Source organism: Heloderma suspectum, chromosome 4 (genome assembly GCF_057233095.1).
Source record: "Heloderma suspectum isolate Gila_16-S chromosome 4, 16-S_ref, whole genome shotgun sequence".
NCBI classification, from domain to species: domain Eukaryota; kingdom Metazoa; phylum Chordata; class Lepidosauria; order Squamata; family Helodermatidae; genus Heloderma; species Heloderma suspectum.
The window spans coordinates 163,159,264-163,182,654 of NC_139461.1; the positions used below are offsets into that span (position 1 = coordinate 163,159,264).

Genomic DNA, 23,391 nt, shown 5'->3' on the forward strand with positions numbered 1-23,391 from the left:
CTGCAGATGCGTGCACAGTTCTGGCGGGAGGAGGCCCCCCTCGATGCGGAGGAGGGCTTTTCGAGCGCCGCGCTCCGCGTGGGAGGCGCAGTGGAGAAGGCCGCTTTGGGGGGGAGGAAGAGCAGCCCGGAGGGCGACCCTGGCGGGGCGGAGTGTCTGCGGGATGGTTGGCAGGCCCTCGCCTGGCGGCGGTTGGCGCACAGGCAGCTGCGACGCGGCCGCTGGTCCACCGAGCCTGCGCTTCTGGAAAGGAATTTTCACTGGGGGGATGAAATCAAAAGGGCGCCTCAAAATCATGCGGAAGGGCATTTTAAATCTTCGTTTTAAATAATGAAATTCATGTCTATTTAAAGAAAGGCCACGAAGCATGTATTTTAATAGTAAATGATTGCAATTTAAAGAAACATGGCGTTTAAAATTTAACTTAGAATGTCCATACAAAATCCTGCTCAGCATAAATCTCCAGGACAGGCTGACATTGTCTCCTGTCTCTGGTTGAAAGAAAATGGACAAGAACAAGCCAGGGATCATAATTAGGCAGTACCAATCCCATTCGAAGCTATGTTTTGCTATGCATTCACTGTTGGTGTGTCATACTTGCTTGTGTGTTATTCACTATAAGATGATGCAGGGACACAATTCTTTCAGCTTGCACTGAGGGTGGTGAGGGAGTTGCAATTGCTGCCAGAAGTATTTGCACCATGCCAGAAGTTATGGGCAATAGTTGGTGAAGATGCACAGACACTGAACATCCTAAAACGTGTTCCACTGCCATGTGGAAGAGGGAGCACTTCAGAAATTACAGGCCACTGTTCACACTCTTCATCTGCAAATACACCATTGTGCCCTGGGAAGAGTCTGGCACACAGTACCAATCCTGCCTTCGCACACTGTGAATGACTGTGTTGATAGCACATCTTTGAGAGCAGAGAGTATGGTGTCTTGTTCAGTATGAAGGCGTTCTGCTAAAAAAAATCTTGTTGCTTGCACACTTTCCACACAAGTAAGGCACGCATTTCAATGGTTGTAACACACTTGTTAGTTCGTGTTTAGAGCTAGTAGGTTGGCCTTTCAAATCTTCAGTTCTGGAACAGTAACACTGATGTACTCTGCAGCAAGGTCTGATTGGTAAGCACATCAAAAAGTCAAAATTTCTCTCTTGTATTGGTCACTTAAAACTTCTGTTTCCAGAGACCAGAGTTCCCTGTGTTTGCTGATTGTCCATCTGTCATTCCTGTCATTTTCTTCACATTAGAACCGCCTATTTTCAGGGCTGACACTGCCATCAATCTGAACACTGAATACCAGACATTCATCAAACATTTTGCAGTTCTTTTTAGTTCTATGGCACTGATACCTGCCAACATTTCTGTGTAATAAACAGGATCCCTGTAGTGTAGATCAGAAGCTGCAGGACTAAATGCTGGTAGCTCCGCACCAGGTGTTTCATCATGCATAAGGCACACTAAATGGTTGGCAGCAGGAGTTGTCAAAGACCTGGATGGCCATGAATATGCAGACATGGTCTCACAAAGGTATACATCAAGGTGAGCAGGAATTTGATATTTCCTGCATTTTGTGCCTTCTGTATTTTCAGACATGGATGTTTATCGCTGCCTTTCTGCCACTGCAGCACCATTGTCTGTTGAACATTTACTGCCTCATGAACTTTTGAGCTGAGGCGATCCCTAATTCTTTTTAAACAATCTTCCCCATCAGCTCGCCACTTGCAATTGGTCCAGTCCCAGTCTTTGAATACTTCTTCGCTCCCTCTATATATTCTTGACACAGTCTACAGGCAAACATGCACCTGTGTTCTCCCATTCTTAGCAGCTTCCAATGATTCTAATTCTGGAAATCTTTTTACAAGATACATCAAGCTTTATTCCTCCATAAAAACCCACTTCCTTTTGAATAGTTGTTCTTTCCCACTCTGTTGGTCAGGTTTTGATATTTATTTATGTATTATTTTATTTACAATATTTGTATACTGCTCCATATCTAGAACAGATTTCAGAGCAGTGAACATAAAAGATAAAAGAGTAAAAGAGTAAAAAGATTAAAATCTTTCTTCTGTAGTTCTTGGGGGACGGGACTGTCATTCAATCCAATAGTGGTTACAAGGGCAGGCAGTGAAGACTGCGTGGAAACATACTTGTCGACTTAAGGCACTTTGCAGCAGCTTGTTGAAATTCTTTGATTCTGTTTTGCATGCTTTTCAGCATTTGGCATCGTGCACCTCACCTAAACACCAATGTCAGAATAACTTGATCAGCAACAGAATTCCTGGCCCCCACCTGACCCTGCACTAGCTTCCTTCCACCAGGGTCCTGGCCTGAACTTCCTGGCCAGTTACTAGTGGCCTGTGAAGAGCGGATTAGGAGGAGGATTTGCTTTCGATTTTAAAGAAGCAAAGCTTTTCCTCAGATCCATCTGCAGGAAAGTCCCCTGATCAGACATAAACTGTAAAAATCCATATGGATTTGAGAGACCCCAAGAGAATAACTAGGTAAGTAGGGCTCACCCTTTAAAATAATTAAGTAGGTTGGGCCTGCCCTGAATTCCACTCTGGCAGCTCTTAGTCAAAAGGGCTTCAAAAGCCCTGGAAACCTTTTTCACCCATGTGCCTCCCCTCTTCCCTGCCCAAGTCTGCACACAAGAGCTTGAAAACTTTGAATCTCCTTAAATAACAGATCTAATTAAGCCATATGAGTTGCATAGGCACAGGTTTTGCTTAAAACAGGAGGGCAAATCCTACATCACAGTCTAGAGGAGAACAGGAACAACATCTAAATCTGCTTTTTGTTTTCCCCAAACATAAATCAAGGACAAGTAGAATTAAAAGGGCACTTCAGGGGAAAATCTTGAGTTCACTGTGGAGGGGAGATTCAGGAGGGCTGTGGGGGGGGGGGATTTCCCCTCACTTTCTAATATGTTCAAAAAATGCCCAGCACAAAGCTCAGTATTGTCTCCACTGACTGGCAGTGGTTCTGGAGGGTTTCCTAGGCCCTTGGAGATGCTGTGGGTTGAACCTGGGACCTTCTGCATGCAAAAGTTTCTTGTGGCAGAGCTGCTTCTTGTGCTCTACCACTGCGCTCTGGTCCCTCCCCAAGGGTGCTTCAAGGTGTTCTTTAATTACTCCAGTCTCCAAGCAGCACTTCTGGGCAAGAATTTGATAACCCTAGTTATGAAAGGGAACAGGGTGTCCAATCACTGAGAAAAATAGCCTTCTATACAGTGAATGTTCCTGGCATCCATCCACATATTTCCAAACCAACCCTTCTTGCTGGTATAGTGTAAACAGCACTGAAAAGATAGTGTTGGTGGTCAACTTCACAAAGCAGTCAAGTACATGACAGCATACTAAGTCTACCACCCCCTTACTTGTATATGTGTCATAGCAGCCTAGGCTTTTGTAGGACAGGATGAGGCTTTGGCATGGATGGACCTAATGCATTTTGCACAAATAATTGCAGGATCAGGTTGTGATTGCTAATATGGGAACTGGAAAATTCACCTCTGGCTGGAGCACCTGGGAACTGCTTATCAGATTCTGGTGGCCTTATTACCTCCAGTCCTGGATGCTTGGGAGAGAGACTGACAAACGAATGCTTAGAAGAAAACAAGGCAACATTTGTGCAGGAATACATTAACTTCAAACTAAGGGAGTTTCCACAGTATCTGAAATAGTAATATCTGTGGAGCAACGGGGACATGCACTAACACAGCAAGTGCCTTCAGTTTATAGGAAACAAAATGAGTTATCAATTCATTTGCAAAGTGGGTTACATATCAACAAATAATACAATTAATGGAAAATCCAGTTAGAACCACACCAAATTCACCAAACAAAGCAAACAAGTAAGTGCTGTTAACTTTTTAAAAAATTATAAACCAGTAATGTTTTTACAAACTCTTTAAAGACCAGGAGATATTGGCCACATAATCTTTCTTAGGAAGCCAGAGCTGAGAAAGTCCTAGAGTCTAGGACTTGCCCCCACTGTCTGGACATCCCAATATGAGGGGCCTCCTTGGCAGATCTTGAGGCATAAGAGGGACTCTACAGGAAGCCACACTCCTTCAGATACTATGGTTCCAGGCTGTTTTAAGTTTAGTGAAAACAACAACAATGTTCACAAGATGGAAATAACTTTTATTGCGCAATCTGAATAAGTCATCAAGAACTGCACACATTTCTTGACAAATTTAGATTACAGAGCTAAAAAGATCTGGTTTATATTTTGAAAAATCTGTGATTTTCAGATGCCAGTTCTGTTGCAGATTCTACTTCATTAAACAGTGATATGGAACTTCAGCTTCTGTACACCAGCATTTAAGAGCATAAGAAGAGCCCTGCTGGATCAGACCAAAGGCCTATGTAGTCCAGCATTCTGTTCCATAGCGGCCAGCCAGATGCCCACACGCAGAACGTAAGTGTAAGAGCATCCTCCTGCTCGTGTTTCCCTACAACTGCTATTGAGAGGCATACTGCCTCTGATACAGGAGTAACATATAGCTATCATGACTAGCAGCCATTGATAGCCTTATCCTTCCTGAATATACTACATTATACATTTATATAGGAAGCACAGGTACATACATACATACAAGCTCTATGCAGGCATTTGCCTGCACATGGGTGCATTGCCCTCCAATGTTCCCAAGTGTCCGGCTGCCTTTTAGATCTTCACACATTCCGCACAGACCTGCAAAGGGTTCTGTAAGCATGTTAGACCAAATGCGCTTACAAAGCTCCCACAATCAGGAACTCTGCCTTATCACGATTGTGAACTCTGCCAATCACAGAAGCGCTGTAAGTGGGTTCAACTGAACCTGCTACAGAATTGGTTGCAGACTATGGTGCTGAATGCACAACGATCTGAAAGGCAGCTAGGTTCACAGGGACACTGGCTTACATGCACACCCACATCCTCTACACACTTTAGCCCTAAACATGTGCAGGCAAATGCCTGCATAGGGTTACATAGTATCTGAAATGGATATCTGGGCGACAGCATTAGACATCTGATGGATGGATACATTTAAACAGAAATTGATTCAAATCTCATACGTTTTCTGGTGATTCTCACACACGCTTTTGATTAAATCCCCACTGAACTTTCTGAGTAAAGATGCACAGAACAATGCTGCATGATGACCTGTTTGACCACCTCCCTTCAATTTTTTTTATTTATTTATTAAAGTTATTAATCGCCCATCTGGCCGGTCACACAGCCACTTCAACTGTCTCTAAAAGCATTCATGTCCCAACAGTTCAGCAACTTTAAGTACACTTTGATCCAAACAGAAGATTTACTCAGAATCACGTTTCCATATGGGGAGCTGGATGGTTGGCCCAGTCCCATGTGGAGTTAACTGGCTTGAGCTCACAGATGCCAGTGGATTTATTTGTGCCTAGCTCTGCATAGGAATGGGCTGTCTTTTTCGCTTTCTCTTTTTCTTGGCAGAGGCTCTGTGCCTTCAACAGCTACACAGTAACAATGCAGGAAGTATTGGAGCATCAATGATGGGGAAAGCTTCACCTACTGAATTTCTGCTGGTCATGTAGCTATTGGGAGTACAGAGAAGAGCTAAAATAGATTTGCTTCCAAAAATTGTCATACTTATTCTTTACAAATTTTGCTGGGGGATATTCTCCAAATATTTGACATCTAGATTTGACATTCAGTGATGCTCCCCACCGCCCTAATTTGACTGATATTGACAGTAAACATACAGTGCTATTTAGTATTTGATAGTACTAATTGCTGAAACACAGTGGGATACCAGAGTGGTTTTCAACATGTCCACCCTACATGTTGCAGAGGATCCTGGGCTTGTCCTACGATGCACAGTCAGTTCACAAGAGGCACTGTCAAGAATCACTGCCCCTCATCATGAACTGAGAATGTGCCCTCTCACACACCCAACATTCCCTGGTGGCTACACAATGCAGAGGAAGACCAGTGGTTAGCAAGCGGTCTTTCAGGGAAGCTTGTCTGCCTATATGGATCAGCCCTCATTGAGGAACAGCTGAGACATTTGAAAAGTTTTTGATCTTTTAATACTTTTTCTATCAAATAGCATTTAATAGATAACATGCAATTATAATTAGCATTTGGGAGTAATGGACAGCTGACAGTTTATGAGATTTCACACTTTAAGCCTAGTAAAATCAAGAAATGCCAAAGAAGTCTGGAATGTTCAAACTTTCAACATCTAGGGGAGGAAATAGGAACATTCAATTAATTTTAAATATTTGTGCATATTTATTTCAGCTTTAGTACAGAACCGCTTGCAGAAGAAATGTGGCACAGGAATGATGAGAGTAATTACGGAGGTCCAAATGCATAAATGAGGTGAAATTCCTTGACAAGAAAGTTTTGTGGCTAGATTCCCACTTGAGGCCACCATTTGGAAATCATATGAGCATCTGCAGTGGCTGGAGGTTACCAAAAAATGAATGTTCATATGCAATGAGGTTGACACAATTATGCTGGCATTTCCAGAGAGTATTACTGGATATGCATGTGCATGTCATCAACACGAACATGCTCAGGCATCTGTAGTGCAAGTCGGATGGAAGGGTCCTTTTGCAATCTCCTCCAGTCCCCAATTCCACAAAGTAATTGAGGTGAAATGAGAAGGGGAGAAGGCCATCACCAAGAGGAAGTGTCTACTCCAGCCTTTTCCAACTGGATACCCTCCAGACGTTTTGGACTTCAACTCCCAGCAGCCCCAGCCAGCATGGCCAGTGATCAGTAATGCTGGGAGTTGTGGTCCAAAATACCTGGAGGCACCAGGTTGGGTAAGTCTGGTCTAAATAAACTGATTTTAGAGAACAGGTTAGCTTCAGTACAACCTGCTCAGCCCTCTTTGCCTTCAAAATACCCAGTGTTGGGTCTGGATATTAAGGCCAGATTATGGGATGGAATGGATTGGTAATCAAGTCCTAGGTTTCTTGCCCTGCTAACTGAGGACATCAACTTGGCAAAAAAGATGAAGGTCCCCACCTGGATAAACAGAACTGCACCAGAAGCTCTGGATGCATGTTATCTGGAGGACTGTGGTGGTCAGGTACAGAAGTGCAGCTCAGGTACAGAAGGGAGGTTTTGGTCAAGGTATGGAAAAGGCCAAATTTGGTCTCTTCCCTGCCTTTGAAAGGGGTGGCTGTTAGCAGAAGAGGCTCTTGCTTCTCATATTAAGGCATTAAAGGATTTATTCATGAAGCTGATTTAAAGTGCTTCCTTGTGTAGAACTTCAACAGAAGCCACAAAAGCCCAGGACTACCCTGCAGTCCATGACGTTTAGCACCACTGTCTACGAGGAGCAAAATACCCATGTCCCTGTTCTGCAGAGCAGTGCCAGCGATGGAAGGGAATGAAGCTCTGCTCTTGGAGCAGTGATGTCTCTCTCCTGGTGCTTTGACTTTGAATTGCACTTTGGGTCACTAACCCTTGTGAAGCTTTCCAGTGTGAGGACACCTGTAGTGATCAGAATCCAGGAAGGAAGGAAGGACTGGCCTGAAGCTATATTCCAGCAAAAGGAAGAGCATTTTCCTGATCTGCTCCTAGGGCAGTTCCAGGGAGGTAATTTCTTTCTGGAGTTCTGTCTCAGGCATGGATCTTGAGAGTATACCCAGAAGGTTCTAACTGTGTAATTTCAGGCCCACAAATCCCCACATTTAGGTTGTGCCGATTATCTATGCCCAATTGGTCCCCAGCCAGCCTGCATAAAGGGTCTGGTGCGGGACCAGCCCAACCTGTGCATTCCCGATGGCTGGCTTCCTGTGGCAAGTGCAAGAATGCCCCGCTGCTGTAAAAGGTAGCTGCTTTTCCCCAAGATGCTTCTTGCCACCACTTCCTTAGGTCAGGAAGCTGCCCTCAGGGGATATAGGGTCTGTTCCAACATCCGCTCCGGGGAACAGCTATGGCGACCATACTGGCTCTGCAACAAAAGCACAGCTACTGGTGAAAGGAGACAATTTTATTCGAAGGACAGCAAGTCTGGGCTGTGGCCGTCACTCTCCAGAGTGGATGCCTTTGCCTTGGAGGGGTCCATGCTGCTTTGGGGCTGGCATTCAGAAAGGCTCTTGCCAGCACTCGAATGGAGTTGAGCCCAACTTTCTGGGTAAGGTGGAGAGGGCAGTCTGTAAGCAATGCTTAGCGTGGGCTCTAGGTTCTCTGGATGAACAAGATCAGGCACGCCAAAGGCCCTACTAGGACCAGTTCCAGCTTTCTCCTGTGCCAATGAACCAGCCTCTTGCCATGCTGCCTCTGTCCTGGTGGGTTGGCAGGCAAGTTCCTGGCTTTCCTCTGGAAAGGAGGCTTCTGTGCTACCCACCAGTGGTTGGGAAGCAATCAGCATATCCTGAGTGGTCTTCAGAGCTCTTGGGGTTCGCTTTCTGGTAATCAGTGGAGGCGGGTTGAGCCGGGGAATAGCATCAGTCAGTGTGTGCCTACAAGCACAAGAAAAGGTGGTTAAGTGAAGGACCTTGCCAGAACTGTGAATGATCAAATCCTTCAAAAAGTATGACTTGGAACCAATCCTGGTTTCCAGCTTCTTCCTAAGCGACAATATGGTCAGTGCTCAAAGCTGTCCCTAGCAGCTAAGCAACGGCTGCTGCTCTGAACAAAGCAAGAACGTGAAGCCTTCAGAAAGCAACAGTCACCATTTGACCTGTCAGGATAGTGCAGCTGGAAAACTGGCATGACCCTCTCCCAACTCTCCTGGGAAAGGCCACTCCAGGAGTGCCACAGCCAAGGTGCTTTTTTGCTCCAGTGCTACTTCAGAGGGAGTACCTTTCCATCTTTACCTAACTGCTACTTTCTGGCACAAAAGGAATTCAAAGGCAGTGATAGACAAAGCTGCCTAGTACCACAACAGCCCCTTCTTTTAACTGGCAAAATCACAGGGAGGAGAAAGCCATAATTCCAGTTTTGACAACGGTTTGTATGCCCTGAACCTTTAATTAGTTTCACCTACCATGTGACATCCCCTGGCACGTTCATAACTGTTGTTGGTTTTGGAGGGGACAAGGGAACAGGAAGAGACCACAGCTTTTCCTGCTGCTGTCCCATTTCTATGTCCGTGACCTGGGGAAGCTGCAAACAATGGCAGCCAGTAAGGCCCCAGGAGCCACTTACCCCTCTGCCTGGCTCTGGCCTCCCAGCAACGGGCCTTGTCCACAGGGCAGTTCTGCCTCTGCACTCGCATTGGCTTCTGTTCCCCCGAAGCTGCTGTGACTGGTGGGCTCTTTCCTGCGCAGGAGATCACTGACTTTTGCGCTGACAGTCTTGCTGAGGGTCTTCAGGTGCTGGCTGCCACTTCCCCAGTCTGGCTGGCCTCGCAGATTCAAACCTGGGGACAATCGGGTGTGCAGAGAGACAGATTTGGCTAGAGGCAGCTTTGGTGCAGGAGTAGTGTTTGAATTCTCAAAAATGCTTTGGTCAACTACAAAAGAAAGAAAAGAAGAGCTATATGAGTAAGGCAGGTCTCAGCCAGAGGAATCTTATCTCATTTCACCTGCAAGATAATCCACGATAGTAACAGAACCCAGGAATGGCATCATTTAGTACCTGATGCAGAATATGGGAGCTGGCAAGGAATTCCGAGAATCTCAACTTTCTCTTTCCCCCCTTCTTCTTTAGTTTTTTTAAAAAGAAACACTTTTAGCCCTTATGTTTGTTTGTTTATTATTATGTTTATATTCTGACTTCTTTCCTCTTGCAAGGAGCCCCAAGCATCTCACATGGAGCCCAAAGTGCCTCCTCTCCATTTTATCCTCACAACAACCCTGTGAGGTAGGTTAGGCTGAGAGTCAGTGACTGGCCCAGAGTCACCCAGTGAGCTTCATCACTGAGTGGGGACTAGAACCTGGATCTCCTGAGTCTCAATCCAGCGCTCTAACCACAACACCACACTGGCTTACAACGGTATTTTTGAAAACATACAGGAAGTGTCTATAGGCTCAGGGATCCGGTGGATTTTGTGGCTCCATGCTCCTCCTCCCTCATGACCTCTGCTCACTTTCTTCTGATTTCTCTGTCACTGAGTTACATATTTCTGCTGCTTGCAAATACAACACAGATCCTAAAACCCTCTTCTGCTGCCCCAGAGCACACCGAGGGCTTGACCTGGCTGTAGGCAGGCAGGCAGTGTTGTGCTTCAGAGCACTGGGCTGCCCTGCTGCTGCAGGTCAGATCTCTCGCCTGCCATGTCAGTGTCTCCTCTCATATCAGCAATGCTCTGCTAAGCATAGAGGACACTAAACAAACAAACTAATGACTGTAGTGGAGGTGGCTGTAAAGCATGTGGTTTCATATACAATAAACAGACAAGCTGAGGATGACAGGAAGGTGGTGAGACAAGGACGGCAACGGGCGCATGTGAGCAAATTCAGTGATGTGTGATTAAAGCCCAGGTACACGCCTGGGAATTAGGGCTGGTGGTTAAGCCAAAGGCCTTGTGAAACGTGGGGTTTGGGGAGGGATTTGGAGGAAAGGACGGGGGTGGCTCTAGGCCTGTGTTCAGGGAGAGATTTGAGGCAGTGTAGGATTTGTGGGGTGGCCTGTGTCCAAACAACAGGAAAGACAAATCATTTTGGCAGCAACGTTTTGGAGAGGGATAAGAGGACTGAAGCGTGGTCAGATGAAGGCTAGGGGAAGGCCAGAGATGAGAAGGTTGCAGTAGTCAAGGAGCGAGACAACTTGAGTGTGAGCTACAGTTTTCCCTGAGGAGATGAAGGAATGGCTGGATTTTTGCAATGCTGCACAGGAATACCAGTCTTGGTCTAACCTTTGAATGGAGCAGCGGGAAGCTGAAAATATAAGCCTCTGTTTCAGCTGTTGGCCAATGGAAATTAGGGATTAGCAGATAATCCCCATTCAGCTCCTTATCTGTTCTGTGGCTTCACTCTGCCTTGAACGACACACCTGAATTCTAGTTTAACTAGGAGAATTTCTAAAATTAATTCTGGAATTGGAGTTTGTGTAACTTGCTGTGGTTTTCATTTCCTCTAGGAAGCAATCCTATCTAGATAGGTGACCGCCTATCCAAAGCAGGGCAGGAGAAGCATGGAGGGGATCGTTCCCTCTGCGCTTCTCCTGCCCTGCTTTTTTGGCTAGACAGCCAGAGGACGGAGCGGGGAAGGAGGCTGCTGTACAACACATAGGATGTCATACAGGCAGTTATGATCTCCCCGCCCTGGAATGCCCCCAGGCATGCCCCTTTCCGGCCGCTCCGCGCTCCTCTTGTGAGTGCAGAGGACAGGGCTGTTCCATGCTGCCTTGGAGGCAGTGCGGAAGTGCAGGAGGTCGGTTCTCCAGGAACCGACCTCAAAGCGCGGGCTCCAAGGTCAGTTCCTGGAAAACAGCATATCCTATGGCCATCTAGTCACTGTCTAGCGGCCATAAGATTGCTCCCTCCGCTTACCAATGCTCATATGTGCATTGATACAACACTGCACTGAAGCAATATTGTGTGATGATATAATTGATTCCATCAATACTCTTTTTGTGTGTTGTTTTGCTGTGGTCTTCGTGTGGCCTCATGCATCAGAACCATATATACAAAAAGAAATTTGATGCAAACAGACATACAATCATATCAAGATTTATTTACTGAGATGCTTTATCAATGCACACACACATGTGGATTAGTGCATCTTGATACAATCATTTGTCCAACCTCATCAATATTGCTTTTTGGCACTGGCAGTGGAACTGAGCAGCACAGGCGAAGGGAAGAGGGGAGATCAGCTTGAGTGTGAGGATCAGTCCAGGGCGGTGATGGATGTTGTTGCTTTGGGAGAATGCATGAGGCAGTGGCATGTCTGAATGCAGCAGGAAAAGAGCCGGAGCAAAGATTGGTGAAGAAGGAGATTATGGTGGGGGAGATGGCAACCAGGAGATTGGAGAAAATAGGGCCAAGGAGACATGTGGAGGGGCTAGGTAGGGTGGAGGTAGAAGGAAGAGAGGTGAGGGGTGGCACGGCAGGGTTGGAGGGCAGTGGAGATATTGCACTGGATAAATTTGATTTTCTCATCGAAGAAAGGGGCAAGTTGGTAAGTAGAAAGGAAGCCAAGTGGCAGGTAGAAAAGAGGCAAAAGAGATTGTGAGAATGAGTGTGGATCAGGGCAGTGTAACCTGGCAAGACAGATGGAAGAGGAGGAGAATTAATGTAAAATAAAGTCAGCCATTTATTTTGGTTTCCTTTAGAGGTATTTAGCAGCCCTGCAGCTTGAACAAAGATAACAACTGAAGGGTGTAAGCAAGGGTTGAGAATTAATGGGGTCAACAGTTTGATGGAATAGTGGGGCAAGTTTAGGATAATGAGAAGATGAAGCTGGAGACCGCGGAGTCTATGGAGTGGGAACAAGTGACATAGTAGGTAAGAGGGACCATGCTTCCAAGAAAGCCCCTGCATCAATGAATTACAAGTCATGGTAGGAACAAGAAGCAGAACAGGGAAAAGGTGATGTGGTGCTGAAATGGTGATGGTTGAAGAGGGGGTATTGTACAGTGAGAAGTCAGACACCAAGTTGATTTTAGGGAACACAAGATCAAGAGAGTGGCCGTAGCAAGAAGTGGGGATAAGTTAAAAGGCCTGGCCAAAAGAGGAGGAGGAAGGAGGCAGCTGGATCAATGGAATTGTGAATGGAGCTTGGCAGGGGTGGGGGGAATGAAGTCAAGGTCAGGTATGAAAGTTGAAAAGGCTCCAAGGGGTGGCAATATTGCACAGTGATGCAGGGGGGAACTGAAAGGACGGAGTGCTGAGTTGGAAGTGGTCACTCATTTCAGTGATTTTCTGAGGGGTGGTGGAATTTCAGGGACAAGGGTCAACTCACTGCCAGCAAGACAGTGCTGCTCCCAGTAGCTGCCATCCCTCCTGTCCTCAATGCGCCCAAGTGATATTCGGGGGAGGGGTGCCCACTGGCTGGCAGTCACCCAGGGGATTGCTGCTGCTACCACCATCATAAGCCACAGGTAGCAGTAGTGAAGGCAGAGAAAAACAAAAGGTGTCGAGTGATTTCACCCCCCATAACTCAACACAAGTTGGGCACGGAGTTCGAAAAATCAAACTTTTGGAGAAAAACCACCTTTGGGTGAGTTCGCACGTCACGCTAAGCCACCCTGAGAATAACCCACGGTGCGTGGGTGGCTTGTCCATTGTTCACAACAGACCATCGCCCGCTCAGTGACTTGCCATGGCTTGTTTCTCCCTCAGTTCCTCTCAGCCTTCCCGAATGCTACCAGCAGGTATTCCAGGGGCCTTTGGGCAGAAATCCCAACTTCCTTGTTCTTCACATCAGCACCCTTTCTGCAACTGGTCCGCTGAGATTGTCGGCTCATAAGGGAAACTCCACCCCCTTCCACATCAGATCACCAAAGGTATGTAGGTTTCTAAGCCCGTATAAACACGGGAAGACAATCGCAGATGTTAAAAAAATATTTTAGGGATCTAGCAGAAGTGCTCAGGAGCTCATGACCACTTGTCCACTATTGAGACCAACATAGCCATATCCCTCTCTTGTCAATGCCTTTGTCAATTTCATCCTCCGGGGCTTCCTGAGTGACCCCCCACCCCGCCTCCTGCATCAGATCACAAGAAGAAAATAATTTTTGAGCCCTTTTGAATATGGGAATACATTCACAATTGCGGTGGAGGGGTGTCCCGCAGAAGTGCCCAAGCTGGAGGTGGTCAAACATGAGATGGCAAGACTGAACATCGACATCTTGGGAATCAGCGAACTAAAATGGACAGGCATGGGCGAATTTAATTCAGGTGACCATCATATCTACTATTGTGGGCAAGAATCCCTTAGAAGAAATGGAGTAGCACTCATAGTCAACAAAAGGGTGGGAAAAGCAGTACTGGGGTACAATCTCAAAAACGATAGAATGATCTCAGTACGAATCCAAGGCAAACCATTCAACATCACAGTAATTCAAGTCTATGCCCCAAAAACTGAGGCTGAAGAAGCTTGGGTTGATCGGTTCTATGAAGACCTACAACACCTTCTAGAACTAACACCAAAAAAAGATGTCCTCTTCATCATAGGGGATTGGAATGCTAAAGTAGGAAGTCAAGAAATCACCAGGATAACAGGCAAGCATGGCCTTGGTGTACAAAATGAAGCAGGACAAAGGCTAATAGAGTTTTGCCAAGAGAACACACTGATCACAGCAAACACTCTTTTCCAACAGCACAAGAGGCGACTCTACACATGGACATCGCCAGATGGTCAATATCGAAATCAGATTGATTATGTCCTTTGCAGCCAAAGACGGAGAAGCTCTATACAGTCAGTAAAAACAAGACCTGGAGCTGACTGTGACTCAGATCATGAGCTTCTTGTTGCAAAATTTCAGCTTAAATTGAAGAACGTAGGGAAAACCACTAAACCATTCAGGTATGACCTAAATCATATCCCCTATGAATATACAGTGGAGGTGAGGAATAGATTTAAGGGATTAGACCTGATAGACAGAGTGCCTGAGGAACTATGGATGGAGGTCCGTAACATTGTTCAGGAGGCAGCAACTCAATCCATCCCAAAGAAAAAGAAATGCAAGAAAGCAAAGTGGCTGTCTGATGAGGCTTTACAAGTAGCTGAGGAAAGAAGGGAAGTGAAAAGCAAGGGAGAAAGGGGACAATATATCCAACTGAATGCAGAGTTCCAGAGAATAGCAAGGAGAGACAAGAAGGCCTTCTTAAATGAACAATGCAAAGAAATCAAGGAAAACAATAGAATGGGAAAGACTAGAGATCTTTTCAAGAAAATCGGAGATCTCAAGGGAACGTTTTGTGCAAAGACGGGCATGATAAAGGACAAAGAAGGCAGGGACCTAACAGAAGCAGATGAGATTAAGAAGAGGTAGAAAGAATACACAGAAGAACTATACAGGAAAGATCTGAATGTCCCTGATAGCCATGATAGTGCGGTCACTGAACTTGAGCTGGACATCCTAGAGAGTGAAGTCAAGTGGGCCTTAGGAAGCATTAGTAACAACAAAGCTAGCGGAGATGACAGTATTCCAGCCGAGCTATTTAAAATCCTAAAAGATGATGCTGTTAAAGTGCTGCACTCAATATGCCAACACATTTGGAACACTCAACAGTGGCCACAAGACTGGAAAAGGTCAGTTTACATTCCAATTCCAAAGAAGGGCAATGTCGAAGAGTGTTCAAACTACCGTACAATTGCGCTCATTTCACATGCCAGCAAGGTGATGCTCAAAATCCTACAAGCTAGGCTTCAGCAGTATGCGAACCGAGAACTACCGGAAGTACAAGCGGGGTTTCGAAGAGGCAGAGGAACTAGAGATCAAATCGCCAACTTTCGCTGGATCATGGAGAAAGCAAGAGAATTCCAGAAAAACGTCTATTTCTGCTTCATTGACTATGCTAAAGCCTTTGATTGTGTGGATCAAAGTACCAGATCACCTTACCTGTCTCCTGAGAAACCTGTACGAGGGTCAAGAAGCAACAGTAAGAACCTGACATGGAACAACCGATTGGTTCAAAATTGGGAAAGGAGCACGACAAGGCTGTATATTGTCACCCTGCTTATTTAATTTATATGCATTTATCATGAGAAACGCCGGGTTGGATGAATCACAGGTCGGAATTAAGATTGCTGGGAGAATTATCAACAACCTCAGATACGGAGACGATACCACCCTAATGGCAGAAAGCGAAGAGGATCTAAAGAGCCTCTTGTTGAGGGTGACAGTGGAGAGTGCAAAAGCTGGTTTGAAACCCAACATTAAAAAAACTAAGATCATGGCATCTGGCCCCATCACTTCCTGACATAAGGAAGGGGAAGACATGGAAGCAGTGACAGATTTTATTTTCTTGGGCTCCAAATCACCGCAGACGGTGACTGTAGCCATGAAATTAAAAGACGCTTGCTCCTTGGGAGGAAAGCTATGGCAAACCTAGACAGCATAGTAAGAAGCAGAGACATCACCTTGCCGACAAAGGTTCGTATAATGAAAGCTATGGTTTTCCCAGTAGCAACGTATGGCTGTGAGAGCTGGACTATAAGGAAGGCTGAGCGCTGAAGAATCAATGCTTTCGAACTGTGGTGCTGGAGAAGACTCTTATGAGTCCCCTGGACTGCAAGGAGGTCAAATCAATCCATCCTAAAGGAAATCAACCCTGAGTGCTCATTGGAAGGACAGATACTGGAGCTGAAGCTCAAATATTTTGGCCACCTAATGCGAAGAGAAAACTCCCTGGAGAAGACCCTGATGCTGGGAAAGATTGAAGGCAAAAGGAGAAGGGGACGGCAGAGGATGAGATGGCTAGATAGCATCACCGATGCAATGAATATGGACTTGAGCACACTCCGGGAGAGAGCGCATGACAGGAAGGCTTGGCGTGCTATGGTCCATGGGGTCATGAAGAGTCGGACACCACTGAATGACTGAACAACAACAACAACAACCAATATCCCACTCTTGTCAATATCCTTATCAATTTCATCCTTGACTTTGGTGCTTCCCTTGCTAGGGAGCACTTTTTTTTTTTTTTTAAAGACTACTTCATGTTCTACTGAAGTAATAACACCGGCCCCTAAAGCTCCCTCTCTCCTGCACCCACCAGCCACTTTCAGCTCCCCTGCGCCCTTTGTATTTGTTGCTTCCCTCCACTGGTCTCTGTGGCTAGCCATCAAATGAACATGAGGGCTACAGACCAGTGAGCGGTGTTACAAAGTAGCTCTCTTTTGAGTGAACAATACTGACTCCATTTTGGGACACAGCCAAAAAGCCCGGTGTCTTCATCCCCAGCTTCAGCAAAGGTGGGAGAAAGGCACAGGACTGGGGTTGAGAGCATCATGCAAGACTAGAGCAAGCCATTCAGTTTCTAATGGACTTCTTAAAATGCATTCCCCAAAGGCAAAGGTGAGGATAAAAATTCAGCAAAACATGAATGTGCCGGATAGCAAGACTGATATCTGGTAAGTCACCTAGTCAACTACCTGCAATACACTCCCACTGCTGAACTCCAGCCTTGACACCTGTCTATAAGACAGTCATCGGCATGTAAAGTCATCTTTTTGGTAAAAGAATAGAAAAGTAGGACTTTTGTTTCCAGCAAGTACAGCCACAATCCCCAAGCCCCCTCTTTTGTTATACGGGATGGAAGGCCAACTCAGTTGTTCTCCCATAGCAAGTAGCACATTTCCAGCGCCTATGAGCAGTGTCTGGCTCATCACAGTTGTGATGTCACTGCTTTCCTCTGAACTGTATAAGAAGCCTCAGGTTGGGGCAGCCCCCACTCCCCCTCTTCCTAGAGGTAGGGGGCCATGCTGCTGAAATCACTAGGTACCATGGAAAAACCACTCTGGGTTCAGATGTCATGCTAAGCCACCCTGCAGCCACCCATGGTAACCCATGGATGACAACCCACTGTGGTTTAGCATGACATGCGAACCAGGTCTTTATGGGCCTCCAGCCATCCTCCACCTGGAGGATGACAGCAAGTTGTGAGGTTGGGCTGCCAGTTTTCTGGTGGAGGATGGGAACCAGGTTTCACTTCGCAATTAAGGCTCATCCTCTTCTGGAGGGCAGAGGCGAGACAGGATAGCAGTGCAATGAGCATCACAGGGGAGACCGCCGTCTAACTAGTGCTCGGAGAGTATCATCAGCTGAACTAACTGCTGAGAACTGGCCTGTGCTTTTTCTGTAAGTGTTGGGATGTTATTAATTTTAGCTCCAATGTTTTGATGAAATGAAAGGCAAAGCCAAGCCTTGCATCTGCATTCCTTTGTGGCACTTTCCCTCCCTGTTTTCCATTTCTTACTGTGACTTTGCTGTGCTCTGTCTGCTGATAACTTGCTCCTCTCAGCTTGGGAACATTTTCCCTAATCCCTGCCCCCCTCTCATTTCTCTTCCTGCCTTACCTTACTGTCCATCAGTGGCTTGACTGTGATTTTCTCCACCGCCATTCTGCTGCTCTGCATGAGTTGGAAGCACATGAGTTAGGTAGTAAGCTGCAAATTTGGCAGTGCTTCAAATGCAGGGTCACACAGGGGCATATAGCAAAACATTCTTTTACCTAAAGGGGCTGAGCTGGATTGTTAAGTGTTTATACTGCTGCTTTCTCTGTTTTAAATGGTTCTTTACTATGCTGGATTGTAAAGTGTTTTAGATGGTAGTTTTAGTTTTGTGATATTAGTTGATTTTTAATGTTAGCATCTTTTAATTTTGTGAGAGGGCCACCTTGGGAGGGCTTTTGCTCTGAAAGGCAGACACTGGTGATATATAATAAATAATAGTTTCTTCCCAGTAAATTTCCCTCTTAACCTGTGTTTCATCTTCTGGCTTTGCTCTCTCTTCTGGCTCCGTTTCCCCACCCTCCTTCCTCATGTCCCAGTAACTGTGGAGGTGGTGTTGGTTTAACCACTCACCTACTGCTGCAAACCAATATTCTTGTCCCTTGCTCTTTTTTGAATTCTGTGTTATTTTCTCCATTAAGTAGATGTTTGATATGATTTGCTTCCATTTCAAGTTGCTGTAATCTACTGCCCCCCAAATCTCCCTCTTTTTACCACTATTGTGCTACTCAGCATTTTCTTTCTCCCATTGGTTCATTTTGTCTTGCTTTTTCTGCTCACTTTGCTGGTCATATGAATGTTGCTTTCCCCTTCTCTAATCACTGTATTTCTATTTTACCCAGCTTTCTTAATACTTCTCTCCCTGACCTTTTTGTGACTCCCTGTCTATTAATCTTATTCATACCTCAATCTGATTGTGTTCTGTCTTCTTACTTCCATTCATAACTTTGTCAGCTATCTTATTTACTATGCATGTCACTGTGACTGTGTCTCCCTCTTTCCATTGGTTTCCTTTTCATTTCAGATTCACTACACACTTTTATCTTTTAAGTGTCTCTTTTGCTCCATTCTTTCTTCACTCCTGCATTATTCTGGCTCAAATCTCCTTGTCAAACTTTAGATTTCAATCATGGCTTGCCTTCATCCTTTTCATCTGGGTTGCACCATATTACTGAGAGGTGGATGAATTCCCTCCCCTAAACTCCCTCAGTCACTTCATTTAAGAAGTTATTGCAAAGCATCTCTTCCTCTAGGCTTCCCCTGGAAAATCCTCCTCCATTATCCTCTCCTCTTTGCTCCTTTTGTTTCCTGTCTTTTGTGGGCCTGTGGTTAGAGCTTGTCTTGTTTTTAATCCATTGATTGCTGCCTATCTTGTTACAGATGATAAATTAGGTAGATCATAGAATCATAGAACAGTAGGGTTGGAAGGGGTCTACAAGACCACTGAGTCCAAACCCCTGTTCAATGCAGGAATCCAAGTCAGAGCATCCCTGACAGATGGCTGTCCAGCCTCATCTTGAATGCCTCCAGTGTGGGAGAGCCCACTGCCTCCCTAGGTAATTGGTTCCATTGCCATATTGCTGTAACAGGAAGTTTTTCCTGATGTTCAGCTGGAATCTGGCTTCCTGTAACTTGAGCCCATTATTCCGTGTCCTGCACTCTAGGATGATCGAGAAGAGATCCTGGCCTTCCTCTCTGTGACAACCTTTCAAGTACTTGAAGAGCACTCTCCTATCTCCCCTCAGTCTTCTCAAGGCCCAGTTCTTTCAGTCTCTCCTTGTAGGGCTTTGTTTCCAGTCCCCTGATCATCTTCATTGCCCTCCTCTGAACCCTCTCCAGTTTGTCTGCATCCTTCTTGAAGTGTGGCACCCAGAACTGGACACCGTACTCCAGATGAGATCTAACCAGTGCTGAGTAGAGGGGAACTAGTACGTCACGTGATTTGGAGGATATACTTCTATTAATGCAGCCCAGAATAGATGAAGCTGTGGTACATCATGAAGGGCACCAAGCCACCTTCATTAGCATATGTACCATGAAACTCTGCAGCCTTGCTACATATGTCTCACCTCAGGAAGGTTTCAGCACCAGATCCATACAGAACTGCTTTTTGAGCTTGCCAGCATTACCCATCAGGCTCTAAAATGCCGGACCAATTGTTTGTGATGTCAGCAGAGATATCACAATGCCAGCTACCTGGGCAGTCATTTGTACTGAAATACTTCTGAACAACAAAGGAGCCCATTTAGTTGAGCAGCTGAGTCTTGAGAGGAAATGGAAAGTTTTTCCCTGTTGACAATCTCCGGGCCACATCTCCCCAGCTTTGCCCTGAAGGATGTACCTGATTTAACATGCCCCATAGTCACAACTAGCTTGCCAGGTGAGCTGGGGGTACGGGGAGAAGGGATACCCAGTGAGCTTTGAACAGAGGAAATATTTTCTGAATGAAATGTGAAGCAGTAGTAGGAGTAATCTGGGAGAAGCTTGTTATTACTTTGGAGCAGATGAAGCCACTGATTTTACCATTTTGTACCATGGTGGCATCCTCCTGCAAGTCCTTCACAGTTTTGGGAAGCACTCGATCACTGGCAAGAAGGCTGTGGCTACAGGGCAAGAGAGGAGATGAAGGTGCTGATGTGGAAGCGTGCTCCCTGATCTGTCAGCTGAGGTGCCCCATTTGGCCTTGAAACAATGCATGCACAGTCAGGCATGGCTTGTTTGGTATGGCAACATGCGGAGAGGCACCTATTTCCTGTGGATGATGATCACAGCCCCAGCATTTCCACATGTGCCCCAGTATGTGTCTCCCCACCAGGCAAGATACTCCCTGGTCCATAGCCAAGCACTTCCTTCTTTAGGACCAGGTGGACCTTGCAGCCCCTGCAAACACATGTAGCCTGTCATCTTTCTGTGCTGTGCATGTAGGGATCTTGATATGCTGTGACGACCTTTTCTTATTTGTCCATCTCAAGCCACAGAGGGAGGCAGAGCAGGGCAGCAAGTAGCCCCTTAATTTTAGGAAACAAATTTGGTCCCAGGGTCAAGAAAGTGGAGGTGAATGTGCCTTGTACCAAACTGAAACTGCCGTCTCTATGCCAGCTTTCCCCAATGTGGTGCCTTCCAAAGGTTTTGGCCAATGGCCAGGAATGCTGAGCACTATAGTCCAAAACATCTGGGGGGCACCAGGTTGGGGACAGTTGCTCTACAGCAATCGTTTTTTGTTTTTTTTTAAAGGGGAACAGCAAGGAAAGTCCTGCTGGTGAGGGTGCAACTAAAAGCAGCAGAGCTGAAGGTGTGAGCTGAAGGGAGGTAGAAGCACAGACTGCCCCATGGCAGAAGGACATAGACCTGACCAGAGGCCTGAGATTCAAACAAACAAACATGGCTCTTAAGGAAGCATCTGGGCTTGGCTGATGGTGTCAGAGTGACATGACTTCGGTATCCTCACAGGGATACAGTGCACTGCTGTTCCCAGCACATCAGCAGGCGAGTTGTACAAGCGAGATCTGCGAAAGGAAAAAGGAGCCCCTTGGCTCACTCCACCTTTTCTCTTGCCAGACTGCCTCCTTGCAGAACTGGAGAGCAGCGAGCCCCTGCGATGGAACTGCACCATCTATCGGCCCTGGTGCTCCCCCTACAGCTACTTGGTGTGCGTGGACAAAGGCGGTCATGTGGACTCCTGCTGCTTGCCAGACACGTGCAGAGCTGACAGCAGGGGAACCCCAGCAGACGCCGGCCAAGCTGGAGGAATTCCCAACAGAGGCTCTTCTTCCTCTGGCTCCCAGGAGGAAGCTCATCCCCAGGACAGTGGGAGCAACAGACAGGCCGGAGCTGCTGGGGAGGCCGAGGAGCGCATCACTTCCGAGGACGTCCTCTTGGCCTCCCAGCGGCAGCCCCCTCAGCAGAACGGCTGCCAATGCATGGCCTGCTGCCGTATATTCCCTACGTTACACTCGCTCAGGACCCACATCAATGTGGATCCAAGGAAGGCTTCAGCTGCAAGGTCTATTACCACAAGCTCAACACCCTGTGGGAGAAGGAACACAAATGCAGGCCCAGTAACCGCCCAGCAGGCAGCAGCGGCAAAATGCTCAAGTCGCTCGGCCCGCACGTGCAAAGCACGACTGCTCCCAGACCTCGACGCCCTGTCTGACAAGGAATAAAGCCAATTATTGACGCCACTGGCTGCATTCTTCCCACAGACCCATCAGGCCCCATCCCTGCCCTCGGGGCTGCTGCTTGCAACAAGTGCGCGGCTCCATGACAGTTCCTGTCTCTTCCTCACCTGAAGTGTATGTTTCCAGACAGGACGAGGCACTTGGGCCAAGTGCTCCTCCCTCCCTGAGCTGGGCCATCTCCACCCCTGCGGCTCCTCCTCAGACCCTGGCCCCACCGCCAATGCTGGGCAACCCGCCCTCCCCCTTTGCCCTGCCAGCGACCTGCTGTTTGCAGAGGCGTCTGCGTTTCCCGGGCACCGTCAGCAAGACCAGTGCAATACAGACGCCAGGCCAGGTCGGCCAGTACCATGCCAGGAGCCTGGACGCTGCTTCCTAAGGCTGTCTGGCCACCTTGGGAGGGCAGGCACCCCAGCTGGAGACACCACAAGGCAGCTGATCCAATCAACACAGAGTACAGGGCCATGAAAGGTACATCTGCACATGGGGCAGGTGGAGAGAGACTGCACGCCACCCATCCCTATTGCACACTGGGGCACGAGCCTTTGCCCCTCACTCGCTCTTCCTCTTCCAGCACGGTCAGTGGGGGTGCCTCTGGGGCTCGTGCAGGGCCAGGCAGTCTGCAGAGCTGGGCTCCTACTTTGGCAGTGGAGGGGGCAAGGGGGGCGCTTAGCAGCCCTGCCAGTGGTGTGCCACGGGCAGGATTCGCCCCCTCCACCAAAGTCGCCTGCAACACCTCTGGAAGGGGCACTGTGGCACGCACTACAGCAGAGGGAACAGGAAACAAGGGGAAGATGTTGGAATGCAGTCAAAGTGCATGTGCGGCGGTGTTTCGGCCTGCAGCTACCATGGGATTTCCAAGCATGAGATGGGGAGATAAGCAGGATGAACTGGATCCATTGCCCTTCCTGCTGCTTAGGACAGGGAAGATGGGAAAACACTGCAACCTTCACTCGGATGCTACGTAACTGCAGCAGCGGACTGCATGGCATTTAAAGACAATATTTAGTAACAGGAATAACAGTTTGAATAGCTTGTGGCCATTTAGCCACACATTGCTGCCTACAAAGCTTCTCAGATTTTTGCAGTAGTTCAAACATTGCTGTACTAAAGACAGCCCCACTTTCCGTGGCAAACATGTTTGCTGAGCGTATGTTGGTTTCTGCTGCAGGAAAATGGAAGCTCAATGAAGTGTGGAGAGCATGTGTGGACATGCATTTTTAAACACCCTATCCCCGTGGCTGGGGACCCTGGCCAATCAAGGTTCTGGTGCACAGATGCTTAAAGGCAGGTGTATGATGCCCACCCGTTACATGCTCACTAATAATGTACATAGAACATACACACTTGCTGGGTAGAGTGTGGAGCAGC

At 47.0% G+C, this 23,391-nt stretch overlaps 2 protein-coding genes across 5 annotated transcripts in view; one reads left to right on the plus strand and one right to left on the minus strand.

Moving 5' to 3' along the window:
* Nucleotides 1-4,134: 4,134 nt before the first annotated feature.
* NOS1AP (nitric oxide synthase 1 adaptor protein) overlaps nt 4,135-23,391 on the minus strand; it is an 89,792-nt gene continuing 70,535 nt past the window's right edge. For 3 of the 4 annotated variants that reach the window (XM_084850974.1, XM_084850973.1, XM_084850976.1), the window contains 2 exons: nt 9,147-9,453; nt 4,135-8,458 (listed from right to left, as the gene is read on the minus strand). In XM_084850974.1, coding sequence (XP_084707100.1) covers nt 7,987-8,458; nt 9,147-9,453 — 779 coding nt within the window. In that variant the 3' untranslated portion in view covers nt 4,135-7,986. The remainder of the gene's footprint in view (nt 8,459-9,146; nt 9,454-23,391) is intronic. The other variant, XM_084850975.1, reaches the window with a different exon arrangement.
* Nucleotides 20,120-21,998, plus strand: SPATA46 (spermatogenesis associated 46). The gene is given in 3 exon segments (XM_084848268.1): nt 20,120-20,225; nt 21,404-21,817; nt 21,820-21,998. Coding segments are annotated over 3 exon segments (699 nt in total).